Genomic DNA, 21,020 nt, shown 5'->3' on the forward strand with positions numbered 1-21,020 from the left:
GCAGTTACATCTTCTTCTTACCTGGCTGACTCCTACCCAGTCACAAATACTGGCTCCTATGATACTCCAGGAAAACTTCTCTAATTATCTGCCATGTGAATTGTATAAGGACTTTTCCTCTGTTTACTCACAGCTCTTTCTACCATATATTTACTTGTCAGGTGCTCATACTAGGATACAAATTTATTAAAGTTCTATCTTAGGTGTCCAATAAATGAGTTTGCCTGATAGAACTTGATTGCTCTTCTGATTTCCTCCAGCTTACATTGCTGAATGGACCTGGTTATTGAGTTCCTTTCATAGCTCACCTCTACTACATGACTTGTCAGGTCTAAAGTATCGTACTCACTTGTCCAGTGACATCCCTGGGAAGGTGAACTTGCCCAGGCAGATTCGACACACCGCACTCAGGGGAACCTTCTGTGTCTGTACGCAGCTGAGCATGATAAAGTCATATTTGCAGATCAAGAGCATCTTGTCTGTGAGCAGCAACACTTTCTCCTTTTCATTGTTCCAGTGGTCTATCCTGTAGGATCATCACAGAGAAGAGAAGTTGATTGCATAGCTCTCCAAATATTCACTGGAACATAAAACATAGATACCAGTGAAGACTGAACACCTCAGAGGAGGAGGAACTGAGAAATCCCCAATGCTGCCCCTTTTTCTCTCAGTTAGGTCCCATGTCTAAGGGCAAGAGAAGATGGAAGAAGACTGGAGAATGTGTTGTCACCACAGAGATCCAGATAATGACCATTTAGAGAATGACCAAGCCAGAATTCTATGGGCCTGCAGCTGACATATCCCTCTCCACATCTTCCCTGCTTCCTAAGAAATCCACCTGCATCATATTGTCCTTCAAGCCCAACAAAAATATCTCCTCATCCTAACAGTCTGTTCCACAAAATTTGCTCTCTACCAAGTAGCTAATCCAGAAACCATATTGCTATGCGGAGATAAATCAGGAACTTAAATGTAGGCCAACTCTATTTAAGCCTTGCCCTACCAAATCCGTTTGATAAAAAATATACTCAAACAAATGAAGTGGGTTTGGATGAAGCAAAGACAAAATAGACACTAGATAAGCATTGACTGATTTGATTTGTCTCAGAAGAGTGAGTGTTCCTCTGCACACATGGAAAATTCTGTGAGTTAACAATTCGTCTGACAGAAAACAATAAAGAAATAGAATAATGGCTTCTGATTAAAAGACAATGAGCTTTGCCTTCAATATCTCACTCCCAGGCAGCATAAGAACTGTCCCAGCCTTTAAGATATAATATTTTGTGATTTATTAGAATTACTTCACTACATGCTTTCTAATAAAATATTGACAACATTGATTTGTGACCAATTCATGTCTGAATTCTCACCACAAAGAATCAGTTTCATGTGTGTGCCCTGCTCTCAATCATTTCCTGTGCAACAATCACAGTGAAGTTCTTCAGATGAAGACTGAACAATAGTGCTTCCTTCCTCAGGTTGTGCATCGCATCCTTTTGACTTAGGATCTAATCTGACATCCTTAACACACACTCGATTACTGAATGGTCTAACCTCTGCCCAGAGCCATTTCAAAGCAGAGGGATTATCCAATGTCCAAGTTAGGCCATAAAGCCTTGGATTTCTTAAGTTCCTTTAGAAATCCGGCTCATCATTTTTCCCTGTTAAAGCATCCTGATACTTTCTCTTTGTTGCATATATCTACATAGTTTGTAAGAAGAAATAAGACACCACATATTTAGCAATGATACTGACCGAACAAAAGTGATTACTGTCTTACAGAAGGTAGGGTAGCGCCAAGATGTATAGGCTGAGTGTCAATCCTGCATGTGAGAAAATGTGTGTGGGCATACCTACACTAAGTAAATGTTGGCTAAGTGAATAAAATAAGGGCAATTATAATGACTTTGGAAGCCATTGGATGATATGGCTATGTGGGTAAACTCCCAGTTTTATGACATATGAATTCACTAAAATTAGATGTCTTAAGTGTCCACAGCTTAGATAATGTATTTATGAAATACCTCATAAGTTTCAAGAGAGGACTAAAGGAAAGGGTTTAGTTAGGCCTTTAAAGTTATTGATTTCTATGACTTGCAGAGACTTAATATACATATTGCTTCTGCATGTCAGTGTAGTCTGAAGATAGGTAAGAGGAAACTGAGTCTCATCAGTGGGAGAAAGAAGAGAGGAACCATGAAAGGAAAATGGAGATGAAGATGAAGGAGGTACAGAAGGAGGAAAAGGGGGTTGAATTTATTGACTGAGGGACCACTGCATGCCGGCCACTGTATATTTTAAAATGTTAGCTTTAGTAGCATAACCCTCCGAAGCAGGTTATATCCACAGTTATCCTTTGAGAATGTGAAGACAGAGTTAGATTACAGTGGAAAGTAACAGCCTAGAAACCAAGAGATATGGTATAAATCTTGGTTCTATGATTTCCACCCACACTAACACATAGCAACATTCAACTCCTACTCCACCAAGAAAAAGAGAATTCTTGATAGTTGGCTTAACATTTTTCCATCTTAGTCAGGAAGAGATGGGGAGTCTGAAATGTCTTATCAGATATCTACATACATTTCTCTAAATAGATTGAATCTACTTAGCAGTATGCTATAAACTGCTGCCTAATAAACCAGACTTGTTTTTAAGTCTGTAAAAGAAAACTGCAGCTTTGGGTTGAATGGTTTTACTGAAAATGTCAGCACTCCATAATGAGATTTATTTTAAAAGGTAAAGGATTCCGGGAAAAAGGAGACTTCTTTTTAGGAACACAGAGTGCTCTGCGGTGACACAGACTACATAATTTACATGTCTGAACTCAATAAACACACAGGCTTATAAATAGTTCAGAGCCACCATCTCTAGCTGCTAGGTGAGATATTTATTTTGACTTCAATCACATCTTAGTTCTTAAAGAACTCATGATGAAGACATTGATTTACATACTCCTGATAATAATACCCTTGAAGTTTGGATGGCAATAACAACAAATGCAGAAATATACATAGCAACAATACATTGAGTTTGTGAAGCTCTTGTGCATTTACAAAGTCCTTGAAACTCACTGCTGTTATCTGATTCTTTAGACCATATATGACTACTTAAATTAAAAGATAAGAAAAATAAAGTTTATAGACACTTAAAATGGCAAACTATGGCAGTTTGGATTTAAGATGCCCCCTATAGCCTCAAGTGTTTATGAGTAAGCTTCCTACTTAGTCTTCACCTGATGGAACCTTTGGGAGGTGAAGCCTTGCTTGAGGAGGTGTGTTGCTAGGAGCAGATCTTGGAGCTGATTAGTTTAGCCCACCGAATGTACAGCTGTTCTCTCTCTTTGTGTGTCTGTATGTCTCTTTCTTTCTCTCTGTGTCTCTTGTTCTTTTCTATGTCTCTGTCATCTTGTGAATGTGTATGAAGTGAGCCATGCTCCTTTGCCATGATGAAGATCCTTCTCAAAATTGTAAGCCTGAAATCAATCCTTTATTCTTGTTTGGTCAGGTGTTTTATCCCAGCAATGAGAAAGTAACTGTTATAGACGCTAAGTGTTTTACACATCACCACAAGTACTGGGACCAGAAACAAATACTGAGATACTAAATCCAGGCATAATGTGGCTTTCTTCCCAGTGTCACCACCTTTAGACCTGTGTTTGTAAATGTAAACATATCTCTAAAGAAACACGTGTGACTATACATGCCACTCCAGGAACTGTTCTCTCTGGCAAACTTCTTCCCCCAGACACTCATGACTACATGCATACCTCCCAACCTCATCCACTTCTACATATGATAAGAACTTTCTATCCAGTTATCAAGTTAGAGACTTTGTAGTCAACTTCTACTCAAAACATTTCTTAACCTCACGTGCCAAATTGTCATTCAAATGACCCATTTCTACCACATAAAAATGCTGGCCCAGTTTTGCATTCTGTTTTTGAAAATTTTATTTATTTGAGAGAGAGAGTGTGTGCATGGGCACACACTCAGGCCTTTAGCCTCTGCAGACGAACTCCAGATGCATGCACCACCTTTTCCACCATGGGTCTTGGGGAATCTAACCTAGGCCCTTTGGCTTTTCAGGCAAGCACCTTAGCCACCAAGCCATCTCTCCATCCCTCCATTCTTGTTTGATTGCACAATTGTCATCATCTACTTACTAGGCCTGACATACTGACCATCTGGATCTGCTTTACCTACACATACTATTGTTTCCAACCTCTGTACCCTGCCTCACTCAGGATGGAGTTTCTGCTTACTTATTATTATTACTTGTGTGTGTGTGTGTGTGTGTGTGTGTGTGTGTGTGTGTGTGTAAGAGAGTGTGCGTGTAAGTGAGTATGTGTGAGAATAGGCACACAAGTGGAGGTCAGAGGACATCTTTCAAATCTGTCCTCATAATCCATCTCAGTTGAGGCAGGGTTCCTCTGGTACTTCCAGGAACCTCTCTTATCTCCAGCAGAGATTAGCTTTACCACTCCTCCATCTAGCACAGCTTCCCAGCCCTCTATGACTCCTCTTTACCAATATACACTTACATACCCATAATGCATTCCCTAATGGTATTTACTTATCCCAGATGAAAATTTACAATTATTTCTGTGATTATATAAGTCATGCCTTTATCCTCCTGTACTCTGTATTCTGTTATAGACAGAGTTAGATGTGATCACTGGGTCTCCAAAGTTCTGAGTTTCCAAAAAAAAAAAAAGGAAAAAAGTTTCTGAAAGGAATTAGTAAAGAATGTATAGAGCTTGCTTGGTGCAACCAATATGCTTTGTGTCATGCTGTTTGGGGAATCCAGGCCTCAGTTTCACACATTTAAATACTCCCCTATACAATAATACACTTCAGAAAAGTAATCAGTAACTTTCGGGAATCAGTATACTATAATAGTCAGAAGACACACAAAGACGGCCTTTAGTATTCCTCAGGTTCTGTAACAAGAGCAAGGTTAGAATGTTATATCAATATGCTGGCAGCCAAATTTAATGTGGCAGTTTGAATGAATGGGACCCATCAAGGAGTTTTACTACAGTTTGTAATTTAGATCTACAGCCACCTGTCTGGAAGAGGTGTCACTGTAGGTGGATCCTAGAGTCCAGCCTTAAGGTGTGGGGATGGATCTGGAATTCTAGTCTGAAGATATACAGAGTGCTTGAGCTCTGCCTGGAGTCCTAAAGCATGCTTGCTTTCTTTTGGTTGGTGGCTGGTGGCTTTTTCTCCCTCTGCTTGAACCTGTGAAAGCAGGCCAGCTTCTTCTGCCATTTTGGAACATCCTGTGAATCTGTAAGCTTCAATAAATCTCCTCCTCCATAACTGTGCCCGATGTGGACGTTCATCCCAGCATCGTGAGTCTGACTGCTACAGTTAGCCTCCATTATGACTTCAGTGGGGTGGATTCTCAGTTGAGTTTTCTTTTTGTGCTTCTATTTATCAGTGTGTTTTTGTTTTTATACTGTACATTTTTCATCTTTATGATGAAATATTTTTTAAAAATAAAAAAAAATCCCCATTCTTGTAGTTCCTGGTTTAAATTCTATTACATGAGGCCTTACCTTCCAAGTAGATATCATCTTTTACAGGCACATAAGCCTGTGTAGTCTTTCGTGGCCCTTGTTACAGTTCTCTCTATACTACAGGTTTCCTTGTTTGTCCCACTCACTGCTCCCCACACATATTGAATGGAAGCTCCTCTAACTAGTGGATGCCTCATTCATATTTGAGTCTCCTCACTCTGTGCTGGGCAGCACAGAGGTAGAAAGCCAACAGGGTGTCAGCAAACGAAGAGGGAAGGCAGTGAAGACATCAAAACATCAGATCTACCCCTCCGAGGAGCAGCCAATCCTCTCTGGCATGGCTTCTTTGATCACTGTTCCTCAGCACCAACATCAACACTTGTGGAAGGAGCCTGGAAGCCCAGGTAAGAAAAGCTATGCACGCTCCTGTCTGCAGTTTCCTGGTAACAAGAGATCCACCAGCAGAGGGCAACAGCGAACTAGCAATGACAGGCTGGACTAAGCCTGCAAGTTTCCTGGGACCACTGCGGGCTATCCAGATAATCAAATCATCCCAGATGCTTTCCAAGCAGCCCGGTCTCTCGCCCAGAAAGACTTTCAGTTGCTCTTTTAATGTCAAATCAATGTGCGTTTTGGAAATTATCTCAGATTTTCTTCTAACTCTCTCTCTATTTCTGTCTCTCTCTCTCTCTCTCTCTCTCTCTCTCTCTCTCTCTCTTTTCTCTCTCTCTGTCTCTCTCTCACACACAATCACCTTGCTCAGTGAAGGTATCTTTCATGATGCTGAATACTACTTGTGACCTACAGATCATATTTTGTGTAGCCCTCAAACTCTTGGCATACGCAGCCCTTGCAAAAGAAGACAGCATCTTGGCTAGCCCACAGTCAGTAACCCAGAAGGAAAACACTGCATCATTCATTCCACACATATTCCCTGAGCGCTCACTGGTTCCAGGCCCTGAAGAGAATCCAATTTCGGTTTGCTGTTCAAACATAAACACATGAAAAATATGTGGCATCAGAGCAAAGCTTTTTCCACCCCTTGAGGTAAGTGGAGTTTTGTAAAACATTTAGCTAAATGACCCTCATACATCTCTTCCAATCATTTGGTTACCTGTTCCCTAAGCCTCTCCAATTTGTTTAAAATAGAAGACCCTCAAAATAAATAGTTTTCTACTAAAAACCTAATGCCACAAGCCTTCCCAGTTCCCAGGTCTCCAAACTTGTAATTTGTTTCTCTCTCCCCAGTATTCTGTGCTGCCTGGCATGCACCAGGCTCCATGGTATTTCCTGGGAGTCATGAGGAGAGGTGCCCACAAGCTGTGTCTTGTGAGGAAGCACATATGGCAACAAGAACATGGTGTGCAAAGGTATGATATGACTGAACAGGTGACTCAAATCCACTGGGGCAACTGCTGCTTCAGGATTCCTTGCCCACTGCCCGAAGGGATGAGGTAATGGAGCCTCAGTCATCTATTTGATGCAGAAGGTTATCTTATCAATTCCTGTTGTTTTGTGAAGAACAATGATGTTGGCAAAGCACAAGTTGCAAAGTACAAATGATTCTTTGTAAGGTAAATCAGGAATGAACTCTGGGAGAATTTATTCATCTCTTCAACAATTTTTCAATATGTACCTATCATAGGATAGACAGAGTATTCTCTTAAAAAGAAGATAGGAAAGACCTCAAAGCATGAATTTATATAAAAGCCAATTTCTCCTAAGTGAGGGAAGACTCACCATGAGTGTCATTGTATTATTATAGTTAGCTAGGAGAGGAAGTCAGATTTTCTTTAGAAGACCAAGTTTTGTGTGTTTTGAACATATAAAGACTATAGCAGTAATATTTCCTGAGATATTATATATATTATATATATGTCGAAGGCAGCTGAAATGTTTCCATACCCATATATCTCATCCCAATATGAGTCTTCTTAAAACAAAATATTATATCAAGTATTGGTGGTCTTATTCGAGATCAAGCACTATGCCAAGTGCGATGTAATTTCTTCTAATCTCCACTGACCAATATTGACAAGTAGAGAAGAGGAAATGAAGGCCCACTAAGGAGTTGTGTACTGCATGCCTATATCCCTCCCCAATTCCTATGTTGATACGTTAAGTGCCTCCCCTGTGATGGGATTAGCAGGTCATGAGGGCAAAGCCCCCTTGGTAGAATGTATCCCTTATATATGAAGAGAAGACACTAGGGTTTCCTTTCTGTACCATAATTATGAAATGAAAATTAACCTTCTGCTGGTCAGAAAAATGGCCTTTACCAAGAATCAATCAACCAATCAGGTGGCATGTTAACCTTTGACCCTCAATCTCCAAATAGGTGGGAAACAAGTGTCTGGTGGTTATGTCATTCAGCACATAAGATTCTATTACTGCAGCCCAAACTGACCAGTCAGGAGTCTAAGTTACTGTAAGTAACATAACCAGTATTAATCCAGGAGAAGTTTTACTTTAAGGCCTGGAGCTCTCCTCATTATCAAATCACCACACATTAGTGAAAGTGAATAAATCTCTCCAGTTAATCAGTGATGACTTCTGAGCACTGGTATAAGAATAGCTAATATTCCTATGCACTGACATATGAAGCATTTTTAATGCTGTCTGTTATTAATCTTATAACCTAACAGGAGATAAATACTAGCAAATCAAGAATTATAGCATAAAGTGATAAATAATAAGATGCATATTGGCACAATGGACAATGGAAGTGTGATTAATGATTGGCATTTACTTGATGATTCCACATACTTCACATGCATTGCCTCATGTAGACGTCCATCAACTCTGTGAGGAAGGTAGTAGCAGCATCACCCCCATTTTATAGATGAGAAGATAAAATATAAAGACATTAAATACCTTGTTCAGTGTCACACAGCCAGAAGTCATGGAACTGCAATTACAACTGATAGGTTCTACCTCAAGAGCCTGAGTAAATTGTGTTGAAAGACAGTTTTGAAAGATAATCAAGAGAGAATTACTTTAATATAGAATTATATCAATTTTAGGCCTAAAATTAATAATTTTAGAAAACAAATACATGGAAATGAAGTTGCTCAGAAAAGGTGGATAAAGTTCACAAATGTTATGATTCATCAGGATGGAGAGGGAGTTAAGGCATCTATAATCCAGAGCAGAAGGAAGAATTGTGGAATGGTAAGAAACCAAGCATTCCCATAAGCTGCTCTAGGAATCAGAGTCACAAGCCCTTTAAACTTAGTCCTGGAGATTTCTTAGGTGACATAGCAAGATTTGTGCATTTATACAACCTTTTATTTTGGAATTGATCAGTATTTCCAAGTAGCACTCATCCAACCTTAAAATTAATGCTTCCACTCTCACAAACCAAGACAATTAAAACCAAAGAAACTACTACTATTATGTCACAGTCCCAAGATAGTTTGCTGAAGAGAAACTGGCTGATGAATATAAATTTATTTTTTGTGTCCCTTTCCCTAAAATAATTTATACTTGACCAGGAATTTTATCAAGTTCTGTAAGAGATTGTATTATAGCCATAAGCAAAACCTTCATCATATCACTTTTTAAGTGCTGCATTTCTGAGCAGTGGCCTGGTTTCTATCATACGGAGACCAGTTCTTTATCACATAGGTCTGGGGTTGAAGATGTAACACTGCCAGATACTAGCTGTATGATCATACCAAAGTTATTTATTTGTTATGAGACATCATTCACACATTAATGCAAGTAAAGATAATAATAGCATATTATCTAAGAGCCTGTCAAGAGATACAAAATACTGCATATACAGAATACAATACAATGCAGAGCATGCACAAAATGCTCAATTACTAATGGCTAGCAATATAGTAATACTAAAGAGGGGGATAGTTTTTCAATCCCTTAAAATATTTACAATGGATTATAGCTAATGAATATATTAATGAATAACTGAGGTAAATGCATTTAAAGAGAAATGCATTTAAAGCCAATTAATAGTGTTCAGATACACAAAAAACCTGCTATAATTTCCTAAAATTACCAAATGACTAGTTACTAATTCTATGCTCATAAGTTTTTGTATGTTTGCCTATTTGTGTAGCATATATGTTTTTATTTTCATTACACTGGAATATATATAAATATATTTAAGTTACTCTGACTTAAAATATAGACCATAGATAATGTATAAAATTTTCCCTTGAACGTGACTGAAATAGGACACCTTAGAAGATAAGGACTTGGGACCCAACAGGAAACACTAGTTTCCACAAGAGAGCCATTGGAAGCAGTCATTCTGCATCCATTCTGATATCCTGGCCAGAAAAGCTAACAATGCCATGGTGGCTTGAATTAGGCCTCCCCCACAAACTCATGTTCTGAATGCTTGGTCTCCAGCTGATGGCAGTTTGGGAACTGGATCCTTACTGCCAGTGTTCAGTTCACTCTCCCACTGCTGTTGTTCACCTGATATCGGCCAGAAGGTGAAGTCCAGATTCTGCTCATGCCACATTTCCCCCTGCCATCATAAAGTTTCCCCTCAAGTCTCTAAGGCAAAATAAACCCTTTCCTCCCATAAGCTGCTTTCGGTTGGGAGTTTCATGCCCGCAGTGAGAAGGTAACTGCAACACGTGCATCTTCTATATGAGCACAAATCAAAACACACAAGGAAAGCAAGCAGCTCAGGATTATAGCCCACATCAAGTTTTATGTTTATTGATTTGTGATTGGACTTTATACTATGTGGAATAAAGAAGGTATTTCTTTAGATATGCAATAACAAGTAAGCAGACCAGAAGTAATTCTCTTTACTGATCCCACCATTGTTTATTGAAAACTATTATATCACAGGCATTAGGTCTTTGGTGGTGAACTAAACAAATTTACTTGTTTTTCAGGAAAGTGCACAGATGAAATTAAATAGACATGTGCATAGAGTACTGGATAAAAAGATTTAGGAGAATATCTGTGGGGATAACACTCGAAGTGAAGTGAAGAGATTCTGTAAAGTCCTTGAGATGGGATTCAGCAAGGTTGTAAAACAGAGCAACAGAGTCAAAGGAAACAAGGAGGGCTGCAGCTTTGGATTAGTGGTCGAAACGCTTGCTTGCAAAGCCTAGACACAAGTTCAATTCCCCAGTACCCACATAAGCCATATGCACAAGGTGGTTCATGCATCTGGAGTTCATTTACAGTGGCTGAAGGTGCAGGTGTGGCCATTCTTTCTCTCCTCTCTCCTCTCTCAAAATAAGCAAACAAATACATTATTCTTTTTAAAGGGAACAAGGAAGAGACAGGGATGGGATTTAAACAGAGGCCAGATCTCAGACAGCACAATCATAGTATGAAACATGGATATGTTTCACACTGCATCCTTTAATTCCCTCCTCCACAGAGGAAGTTTAAGACAGCAAACCTCAATGAAGTAGCATCAATCTAGCATAAAGTGACAGAGGCAATGCCAGAAACCATCACTTCTGACAGCCATCCCAGCTATATAGGTCCCATCAAGCTGCTCTACTCACTTATTTCTCCTATTCTACAAGGCAACTTGGTTCTCTCTGCAGCACCACCAAGAACACATTTTTAAAGCTACACAAAAATTAAAAAAAAATCTTGGTATACCCCATCCTTCATTATTATACACAAAACTACTAAATAGTTGTTGAATACCTCCAGCCTCCTACAACAAACCAGGGGCTCATCAAAGGTCCATCCCCTGGAGGATTTTCTCTGCCCTCAATTGAGTCACTTGATCAGAAGCTGGTGGGAAGAGCAGACCCCATGCTGAGGAAGCAGCAGAGTGGGAAGAACATGAGCATAGAGTATAGAACACATTTCTCCCCCATCCATTGTCTCATTTTTTAAGGAAAGAGATCTGCTTAGTGCAGTGTTAGTTACAGAGCTTTGGTTACAGAAGTCAGCCAAGACCACAGTAAATCCTCAAAAGAATCCTTGGCAGAATCTCATATAAATCCAACAACAGGAACCACAGCACAGCTGTGATGCATGGAACCTGTACAGTCACAGGAAAACATTCCTCTCTCGGAGGGATTCTCTGTTAAACTTTCTGTTTCTCTCTATACATCATGTCTATTTCCTCTTGAGAAGAATGTTCCTACTACTTACAGCCAGTTTTTATTCCTATTTAGTTCTGTCTTGCCTATGAGATTAAGTTATTTCTTTAAACCAGGTACTATGTGAATTTTCCAATATACTCTCATAGACAGGGTGTATCTCTGTATCTCCCAGTTCAAATTCTTACAAGAGAGAAACCTTTTCCATATGAATTAGCTCATTCATATCAGCTGCCCCCTTGGTACAAGCAGGCTAATATATACCTGTCTTCAATCAGGTATAGCCAAGGGCTAAATTCCCACAGCAAAAAAATGGGATTTGGAGAACTCAGAAAATTATAGATTAGAGACAGCAAGCAATTGTTTTTTATCTCCTGAGTCTGAAATAAACAGTCTTAATAATTTTTAGATTTCTAAATCCTTTCTTCTCTAAACTTATTGGTGATATAGTCAATGTTACCAATTGCTTTTTATTACATTTTAGTTCTGGTTTGTTGTCAAATTATTGCTTTTGTTATTGTGTGGTTCCTCTCTCCACTCTAAGTGGTAATGGAATCATAAATCTAAAAGAAATCTGTCCACTGGAAAGCCCACAAGAAATTGAAAAACAGTATAAAAAATGAAGGGTGGGGTAAACCTGGAAGTCATCTGTATCCTAATATACATGTAAATCCCAATAAGAGAACATAGGAAATGTGTTAAAACAGGACATCCCAACTACTCCAAAAGCTCCTCAGTAACTGAATCTAAAGTGGTTGAAACCCCAGAAAATGAATTCTGAAGACTCATTTTTAAAATTACAAATGATCTTAAAGAAGATTCCAATAAACAAATTTAGAACCTGGACAAGGAAGTGTGAAATGTGGTTAAGAAATTCAGCAAGAAAATTGAGATTCTGAAGGGGGGAAAAAAATAACAATATACTCAAATGTAAAACTTAGTACAATAAATTAAAACATGATGAAGACAACCAATAATAAACTAGAAAAGGCAAAAGAAATAATATCAGGAATTGAAGATAATGTGAAAGAAATAAGCATGATCACAACTTTCCAGAACTGTGGGTCACAACTGAAACAAGAGGAAGCATACACGGTGTAGGAGCTGAGATAAACAGTAAAGGCAACAAACCCTGTGCAGTGAAGTACTAGTGGAGATCCTGCCTTGCCCATTGTCTGGCCTCAGTGGATTTCCATAACTGGGGTGAAATTCTCCATGACCTCCTCAACCTTACATTTTTCATTCTTCCAGCACCACCTGTATGACGTTATTAAGTTCTGTTGCCAACTCAAAATGGAGTGCTAGCAGCCTCTATGTGCTGATCCTGATCTTAGAAAGCAGAGAGCTTCTTTAGTATTCTTCTTTTAGCCCTATTTAAGAAAAAAATCACATTCTTTCTATCTTGAGCCTTTTATGGGCTGAGCCCTCATGAGAGCATTCCTAGTATACCTGTGTGGAATATTACATTTCTCATTAATGGTCATGATTTCTCTGACAATTATGGCCAAATATGTCTGTAGTCTCCTTGCCTGGGATGTTAAACTTATTCACATTTATTTCCATACCATACCATACTTTATATCTTTTTTCTCTGCATTTGCTCTCTTTTATTATGAATTTGAATAAGAACATCTAGGAGAAGCCATGCCACAGACTCAGTTCTACTCTACTGTGAAATTTCTTCCACCAAATACATTGTTTTTTATTACCTTCAAATTCAACTTTCCTCAAGTTCTCAAGACACAGGCATAATGTTGCCAGTTTCTTTGCAATAATTTCATATGAACTGCCTGAAGTCCTGTTTCTGATGGAGTCTTTATTCCCCTCTGAAACCTCATGAGACAAACTACCACAGTCTCTATGTCTCAGCCTTCTAGTCCTCCAAACTCCCTATGAGAATGTCCCATTAAGCTCTGGTACAGCAATGGAGGGCTTTGCTAGCTCAAACTCTGAATTCTTCCCCATTCTTCCTACAAACTAGTTCCAAAAGTCTAAAAACAAAAACACATGGTAAGGCTTACCACGGCATTGGCTTCACTTCGCAGTACCAATTTTCTTCATCAACTACTCTCTCATTTCTTGGAACAAATACCTGAACAGCAGCAACCTAAGATATGAAAGTGGTTTATTTTGGCTTGTCTTTGAAAGAAGCTTCATGATGGGGAAGACATGGTGGAACAAGGAGTTGGTCATCGCCTTTCACCGGTCAGGAAACATAGAGTGAGTAATAGTATGTGGGGCCTGATTATGTCACCTCAAAGCCAACCCCAAGGAAGACAATTTTCCTAGATTGCTCCATAAGCTGGGGATCAAATATTCAAACATAGAAGCCTACACAGGGTGTTTGACAGTCAAACCACAACAAGAACACTAATGAACTTTTCTATGTAGCCAATATCTCCCTTATACCAAAACCAGATAAGGACAAAAGTAAAAGAAAACTATATACTAATTTATCTGATGTGCACAGCAATAAAGCTTCTCAATAAAATACTCCCAAATTGAATTCAACAGCACATTATAAAGACTATACACTGTGATCAAGTTTGTACAGCATCCCTTAGTGGTAAAGAAATTAGAAATAGTGGCTGGAGTGATGGCTTAGCAGTTATGCCCTTGCCTGTGAAGCCTAAGGCCCCAGTTCAAGGCTCGATTCCCTAGGACCCACGTTAGCCAGATGCACAAGAGGGCACACACGTCTAGAGTTCGTTTGTTGTGGCTAGAGGCCCTGGTGCACCCATTCTCTCCCTCCCTCCCTCTCTCTCTCTCTCTCTCTCTCTCTCTCTCTCTCTCTCTCTCGGCCTCATTCTCTCTCTTTCTGTCCCTTTCAAATAAGTAAATAAATAAATAAATAAAGCAGAAAAATTTTAAAAAAAGAAATTAGAAATGGGAGGAGCATAATTTCAATATAACAAAGGAATATTTGACACAGTTATAAGCAATATTACACAAAATGGGAAAAACTGAAAGCATTTTCTCTAAAATTAGAGAGGAGATAATAGTGCCCATATTTTACTAAATATGAGTGCTTGAATTTTAGACAACAAAAGAAGAAATAAAGGGGTAAAAATAGAAATGCAAGAGACCAAATTATCTCTCCTTGCAGACTGTGTGAACCAGTAACATAAAAACCACCAAAAAAATTCTTGAATTTGTTCAGCCAAGTAGCAGGATACACCATCAATGAACAAAAATCAGTGATTCCTATGCCAGTAAAAAGATACAGAAAAAGAAATAAGAGAGACATTTTCATTAGCAAGAGCCTCAAAAAATATCCAGGAAAATAGTACTTGTCAATGAACAAAGGTTTCAGTTTGTTTAAGCTCTTCTTTCTTTATCTTCCATACCAAAAAAAAAAAAAAAAAATCTTGCTGTGATTGTGATAGGAATTGTGCTAAATCAGTGCATCAAATTGTAAGAGAATTGACATCTTCTCTAGGCCCAGTCGACCAATCCACAAGCACAATGTGTCCATCCATATATTTAGATCTCCTGTGCTTATTTTCATCCTAATAATTTTAGCTTTCAGCATGCAATCTTTGTACATGTCAAGCTAAATTTATACCTAAGTATTTCTTCTATTTTGCATGATTATGTTGCTTTATGTTTAATTAAATTTGCACTTCTCTCTTGATAATATGTACAGACATGATAGAGCAATTTATGTATGTTGATCTTGCAACTTTGCTAAAACCTTTGCTAGCTCTAAAGATTTTCTATGTATTTCTTGGAATTCTCTACAAAGACTATCATTACATAATCAAATTGGGGATTTCAAGCATCCTTTTTGCCTTACTGTGCTGGCTAAAAAATCTAGCGCTGTTGTCAATGGTCACCCTTTTCCTGGTCCCTGTCTTAGGCAGAAAACTGCAGACTTTTCCCCTCACCATCGCAGTTCTAGATTTTACGTGCATGCTCTTCCCACAGCGGAAAGTACTTCTGTTATCCTTTTGAGAGGGTTTTATTTAAATCATGGATGGCTATTTAGTTTAGTCAATCAATTTGTTTTCTACGCTGATAGAATTATTTGATTATTTTTTAGGTACTCATAAATTGAGTTATATTGATTGGTGTTTCAATGTTAAACCACTTGTGTATCCCTGGACTAAACCCACTTAATTGTGGTATATAATTGCTTTTTCAGTATTTCTGAATCCTATCTGTTATTATTTTAATATTTTTTGCATTGATATTAATGAAGAATGTTCATCTGTATGGCTATTTCTGTCTGGTTTGGGAAGAATGTTATCTTGCTTGGCCTCATGGAATGAGTAGGAAAGTATTTGCCCTTATTTTCTGAAAAAAAAAAAAAGATGATGTAATTTTGTTTTCACTTTTCTATGAACATATACTAGAATTTTGTAGTTCATAATTCTGGGCCTTTTTTACACTTTTTCTAAATTTTAGATCAGAAGCCTAGATTATTAATTTGAAACTTTCTTAACTTATAAAAGTATTTTCCTTTAGGGCCATAATTTCCCCTCCATATGGTTTTAGATTTTTTTTCTTTTAATTCAGTGTGCTGAACTCAGGCAGGGAACATAATCTAGATGACTGCACTTCTTCAAAGTTTGAAGAGGTCACTTTTGTGCCTTAAGATATGACACATCGGGCTGGAGAGATGGCTTAGCGGTTAAGCACTTACCTGTGAAGCCTAAGGGCCCCGGTTCGAGGCTTGGTTCCCCAGGTCCCACGTTAGCCAGATGCACAAGGGGCACACGCGTGTGGAGTTCATTTACAGTGGCTGGAGGCCCTGGCACGCCCATTCTCTCTCTCTCCCTCTATCTGTCTTTCTCTCTGTGTGTCACTCTCAAATAAATAAATTAAAATAATTTTAAAAAAAAGATATGACACATCAGAAGATGTATCTGTGTGTTCTTGAAAATAATGTCTATTACATATTTTTGGGTTAGGTGATTTAGAAATATTGATTAGGTCCTATTTATTGACATTATTGAGGTTGTAAATCGTATCTAATTTTCTTTTTTTTTTTAATTTAATTTATTAGTTTTCATTTCAGTGAATACAGGCAGTTTGGTACCATTATTTAGGCTCACCTGTGATCTACCCCCTCCCATTAGACCCTCCTTGTTAATGAAAATGGGTCGTGCATTGTGGAGTTAGCCTCCAGTTATTAGTATGATAAATGTCTCTGCAAATCATGACCCAACATGTAACTCTGACATTCTTTCTGCCCCCTCTTCCGCAAGATTTCCCTGAGCCATGTAGGGTTCATTTTTGGTCTGCTTCAGTGCTGAGGTGTTGGGGGCCTCTGAGGCTTTGGCTCTCTGATTTGGTAGGAGTTGATTTTTTTCTGCGTTGATCTCCTTCCCCTTTGTGCTGGTATCCGGTTCACAGGAAAACATCACCCTTGCTTATTTCGCCAGTTGTCCTTAGTTTCAGTTGGGCCCCTTTTGAGGTATGTTGGGGCAGCTCTCTTCTTAGGATCTGCATCTATCTGGAAAAGAGAAGCAGATTCTCCAACGGAGAGTAAGTTAGCACCCGGAAAATTGAGATAACACTTACTTTTTTGATAGACAGCTTGATAGGTGTAGGCCCTCTTATACTCCGTGATTGATGGTGGCTTGATATTGTAGAGTGGACTTGTGTTTGGGTATGGTTCTGACTTGTTTCCCAGCTCCAGCTAAGGGTCTAGTACCACTGAGTGGATCAGTTAGCCAAATCAAGAGCAACTGATTCCTCACCATGGCTGTGTACCACTATTGCACTTGTGTGGGCATCACATCCAGTTATTTGTTGCTAATTAGGTTAAACAATGTGTTGCTTGGACAGATCTTGGTTCCCCCAGTCGCCTATGTAGCGCCTTCTGGCACTAGAGACGCTGACTGTCTGGGGACTGACTCTCTCCTGGCTTCCAGCCATGTCATTCCATTTTACACATCAGCTCTGTATGGAGTCTTCAGCAATAGGGTCTTATCACTGGCCTTTGGTGGGTCATCAAGTACTCTGACAGAAGTCTGTCATTGTTTTGGGAAACCTTGTAGGTTTCTCTGATCAAAAGCTCATTGTGGATGGTAGCCCCAAGCTGGAAGTGGGGGTTACAGGTCAGTGTCCACTAAGAAATTGAGGAAAAAGATAACTAATATACAAGAGTTAGAGAGGAGAGAGATAGAGGGGAGAGGGGGAGAGGGAGGGAGGGAAGATGTAGGAGATTTACGTCAGTCTTGATCCTACCCTCTCCAGTGTCTTGTGGTTCAGGTGTTTCCAGTAAGGGTCTAGTGAAGGTTCAGCCATTTGGTCTGTCTTTTAGGAAGTAGAATTTTATGGTACCATTGCCGTTTGGGTCCAGATTACTGTTTTCCACCCTTTGATTCCCTCCCCGCCTTCCCATCCACCTTATTGTCTAGTCCATGAGGTGCTTGGTGGGTATGTAAGGCATCTTGGGCAGATTCAGGTTAGGTGTTGCAGATGAGTGAGACTATGTGTCGATTTTTTTCTGTGATTGGGTAAGTTTGCTAAGAATGATCTGTTCCAGGTTCAACCATTTTTCCTCAAATTTCTTTATGTTGTTTTTTCTTACTGCTGTATAGAATTCCATTGTGTAGATATACCACATCTTTGTTATCCATTCTTCTAATGATGGACATCTGGGTTGATTCCAGCTTTTAGCTATTACAAATTGAGCTGCTACAAACATGGTTGAGCAAATCTCTCTGGCTTTTGGTTTGAAGGTTTTAGGGTACATGCCCAGTAATGGTATAACTGGGTCTGTTGGTATTTCTATAGTCAGCTTTTTCAGGAGTCTCCATATTGCTTTCCAAAGTGGTTGTACCATCCTGCATTCCCACCAACAGTGAATGAGTGTCCCTGCTTCTCCACATCCTCACCAGCATTTATTTTCATTTGACCTTTTGATGTTGGCCATCCTTATTGGGGTAAGGTGGAATCTCATAGTTGTTTTAATTTGCATTTCTCTGATGATTAGAGATGATGAACATTTTCTTAGGTGTGTGTTTGCCTTTTGTATCTCTTCCTCTGTGAATTGCCTGTTTAACTCTGTGCCCCATTTTGTGAGTGGGGTATTTGTCTTCTTATTGTTTAGACTTTTGAGTTCTTTGTAAATTCTAGAGATAAGGCCTCTATCAGTTGGATAACCTACAAATATTTTCTCCCATTCTGTGGGTATTCTACTGGCTTTGCTTATTATATGCTTGTCTGTAAAGAAACTCTTCAGCTTCATATGATCCCAATGGTTGAGTGACTGTTTAAGAACTTGAGCCACTGGGGTTTTATTCAGGAAGTCTTTTTCCATTCCTATATCATGGAAGGTACTTACTAAATTTTCTTCCAGTAGTTTTCGAGTTTCTGGTCTTATGTTGAGGTCTTTGATCCATTTGGATTTGAGTGTTGTGCATGGTGAAATGTGTGGAGCAAGTTTTAGTTTCCTGCATGTGGTTATCCAGTTTGTCCAGCACCATTTGTTGAAGACGCTATCTTTTTTCCAGTCTATATTGTTTGGGCCTTTGTCGAATATCAAGTAGCTATAGTTGCTTGGCCCAAAATCCGGGTCCTCAAGTCTATTCCATTGGTCTATACTCCTGTTTTTATGCCAGTACCATGCTGTTTTTATTACTATGGCTTTGTAGTATAACTTTATATCGGGTATGGTGATGCCACCAGAGGTATTTCTTTTGCTGAGGATATGTTTGGATATGCGAGGCCTTCTGCCTTTCCATGTGAAATTTGAGATCATTTTTTCTATGTCTGTGAAGAACACTGTAGGGATTTTAATTGGAATTGCGTTAAATCTATATATTGCCTTTGGTAGGATTGTCATCTTCACAATGTTAATTCTGCCTATCCGGGAGCATGGGAGGTCTTTCCATCGTTTCAAGTCCTCCTCAATTTGTTTTTTGAGAGTTTTTATATTTTCGTTGTATAGATCTTTTACTTCCTTGGTTAACGTTATTCCAAGGTATTTTTTTTGTTGTTGTTGCTATTGAAAATGGGACTATGTCCTTTATTTCTTTTTCTGTGTCTTTGTCATTTGCATACAGAAATGCTTCCGATTTTTGTGCATTGATTTTGTATCCTGCTACTTTGCTATAGGAGTTAATCACCTTCAGGAATTTTGGGATGGAGTCTCTCGGGTCTCTTACATATTCAATCATGTCATCAGCGAATAGCGCTGACTTAACTTCTTCCTTTCCAAATTGTATCCCTTTTATTTACTTCTCCTGCCTTATTGCTTGTGCTAGGACTTCCAGAACTATATTGAAAAGCAGAGGTGAGAGAGGACATCCCTGTCTTGTTCCTGATCTCAATGGGAATTCCTCCAGTCTCTCTCCATTAAGTATTATTTGGGCCTTTGGAGCTTTGTATATTGCCTTTATTATATTAAGATGTGAACCAGCCATGCCGATTCCCTCCAATGTTTTGAAGTAAATCTTATCTAATTTTCTATATAAGTATGTCAGATATTGAGATAATGGTGTTACAGTCTCTCCAGCCTTGAGATCTCTAATTGTATATATGGCTTTGTTTAATTTTTTCTTTCAGTTCTATTGATTATTTTTATATATTTTTCAATCTTGTTGTTTGCATATATGTTTAGATGACTATAGCTTCTAGATATATTAACTCTTTATTATTACCCAATATGCCTTTATTTCCATGATAATTTTCTTTACTCAGAACTCTAAATTTTACTGATTTTTATATACAGGATTTTAACAACAATCACTGAATAAGGTCCGTGTCTACTGAATAAGCCACTTGAAGCAGAGACATCATTCTCTTTCCAATGCTTATTCTTCCTTTTTTTAGCCTATTTTTCCTACTGTAGGACATTTTATTACAACTTATGAAGCCAATAGACTGCAGACAACTCCTTCAGAGCATTTCTAATGAATGAGACAGCATTTTTATACAGAAGAACTCTTTTGCATAGCAACAGTGACAGCTTATAAATGCTAATAATCTCAATGTTAAGATTACAGTCATATGTTTCCTTTAATGAAGCCCATGTTGGCAGGTTGACAAATAATGCTAAGATTACAGTATTAGATACTAATGCCTTCATTGTAATTCGAATACCCTATTTGATATCCCTAAGTAAATCAGAAGATAAATGAAACATAAAAAATGGTATTATATAGATATTAAAAACAAATTCTAAAATAATATATTTTGTTTGTAAATAATGACCATAACTGCAGTCAATATTTATAGGTGAGATCATGGAATAAGTTGTGTGAACAGATGCACAGTTAGTTCTCATAACTGCATAAGATGATTTCCATACATCACTCAGTCAAAGGAATGGAGAGAGGACAGTTATGCGGTGGGGAGTGGCAAGGCATTGGTAGCCCTGGAGACCACATATCCTGTTTGATACATGATCGTGGAGGAAGTGGTCTGCAGATGTCCAATTTGTGAGACCATAAGAGAATGTAATTCAAAGTATTGTCTTAGTATGCAAA

The 21,020-nt window shown here is 38.6% G+C and overlaps 1 protein-coding gene across 1 annotated transcript in view; it reads right to left on the reverse strand.

Annotated features, from left to right (window-relative positions):
• Positions 1-21,020, reverse strand: part of Tprg1 (tumor protein p63 regulated 1) — a 434,873-nt gene that overhangs the window by 72,041 nt on the left and 341,812 nt on the right. Inside the window, exon 5 of the mRNA XM_004654279.2 lies at positions 350-526. Within this exon, the coding sequence (XP_004654336.2) occupies positions 350-526 (177 nt within the window). The remainder of the gene's footprint in view (positions 1-349; positions 527-21,020) is intronic.

The sequence above is a fragment of the Jaculus jaculus genome, chromosome 5, assembly GCF_020740685.1.
Source record: "Jaculus jaculus isolate mJacJac1 chromosome 5, mJacJac1.mat.Y.cur, whole genome shotgun sequence".
NCBI classification, from domain to species: Eukaryota; Metazoa; Chordata; class Mammalia; order Rodentia; family Dipodidae; genus Jaculus; species Jaculus jaculus.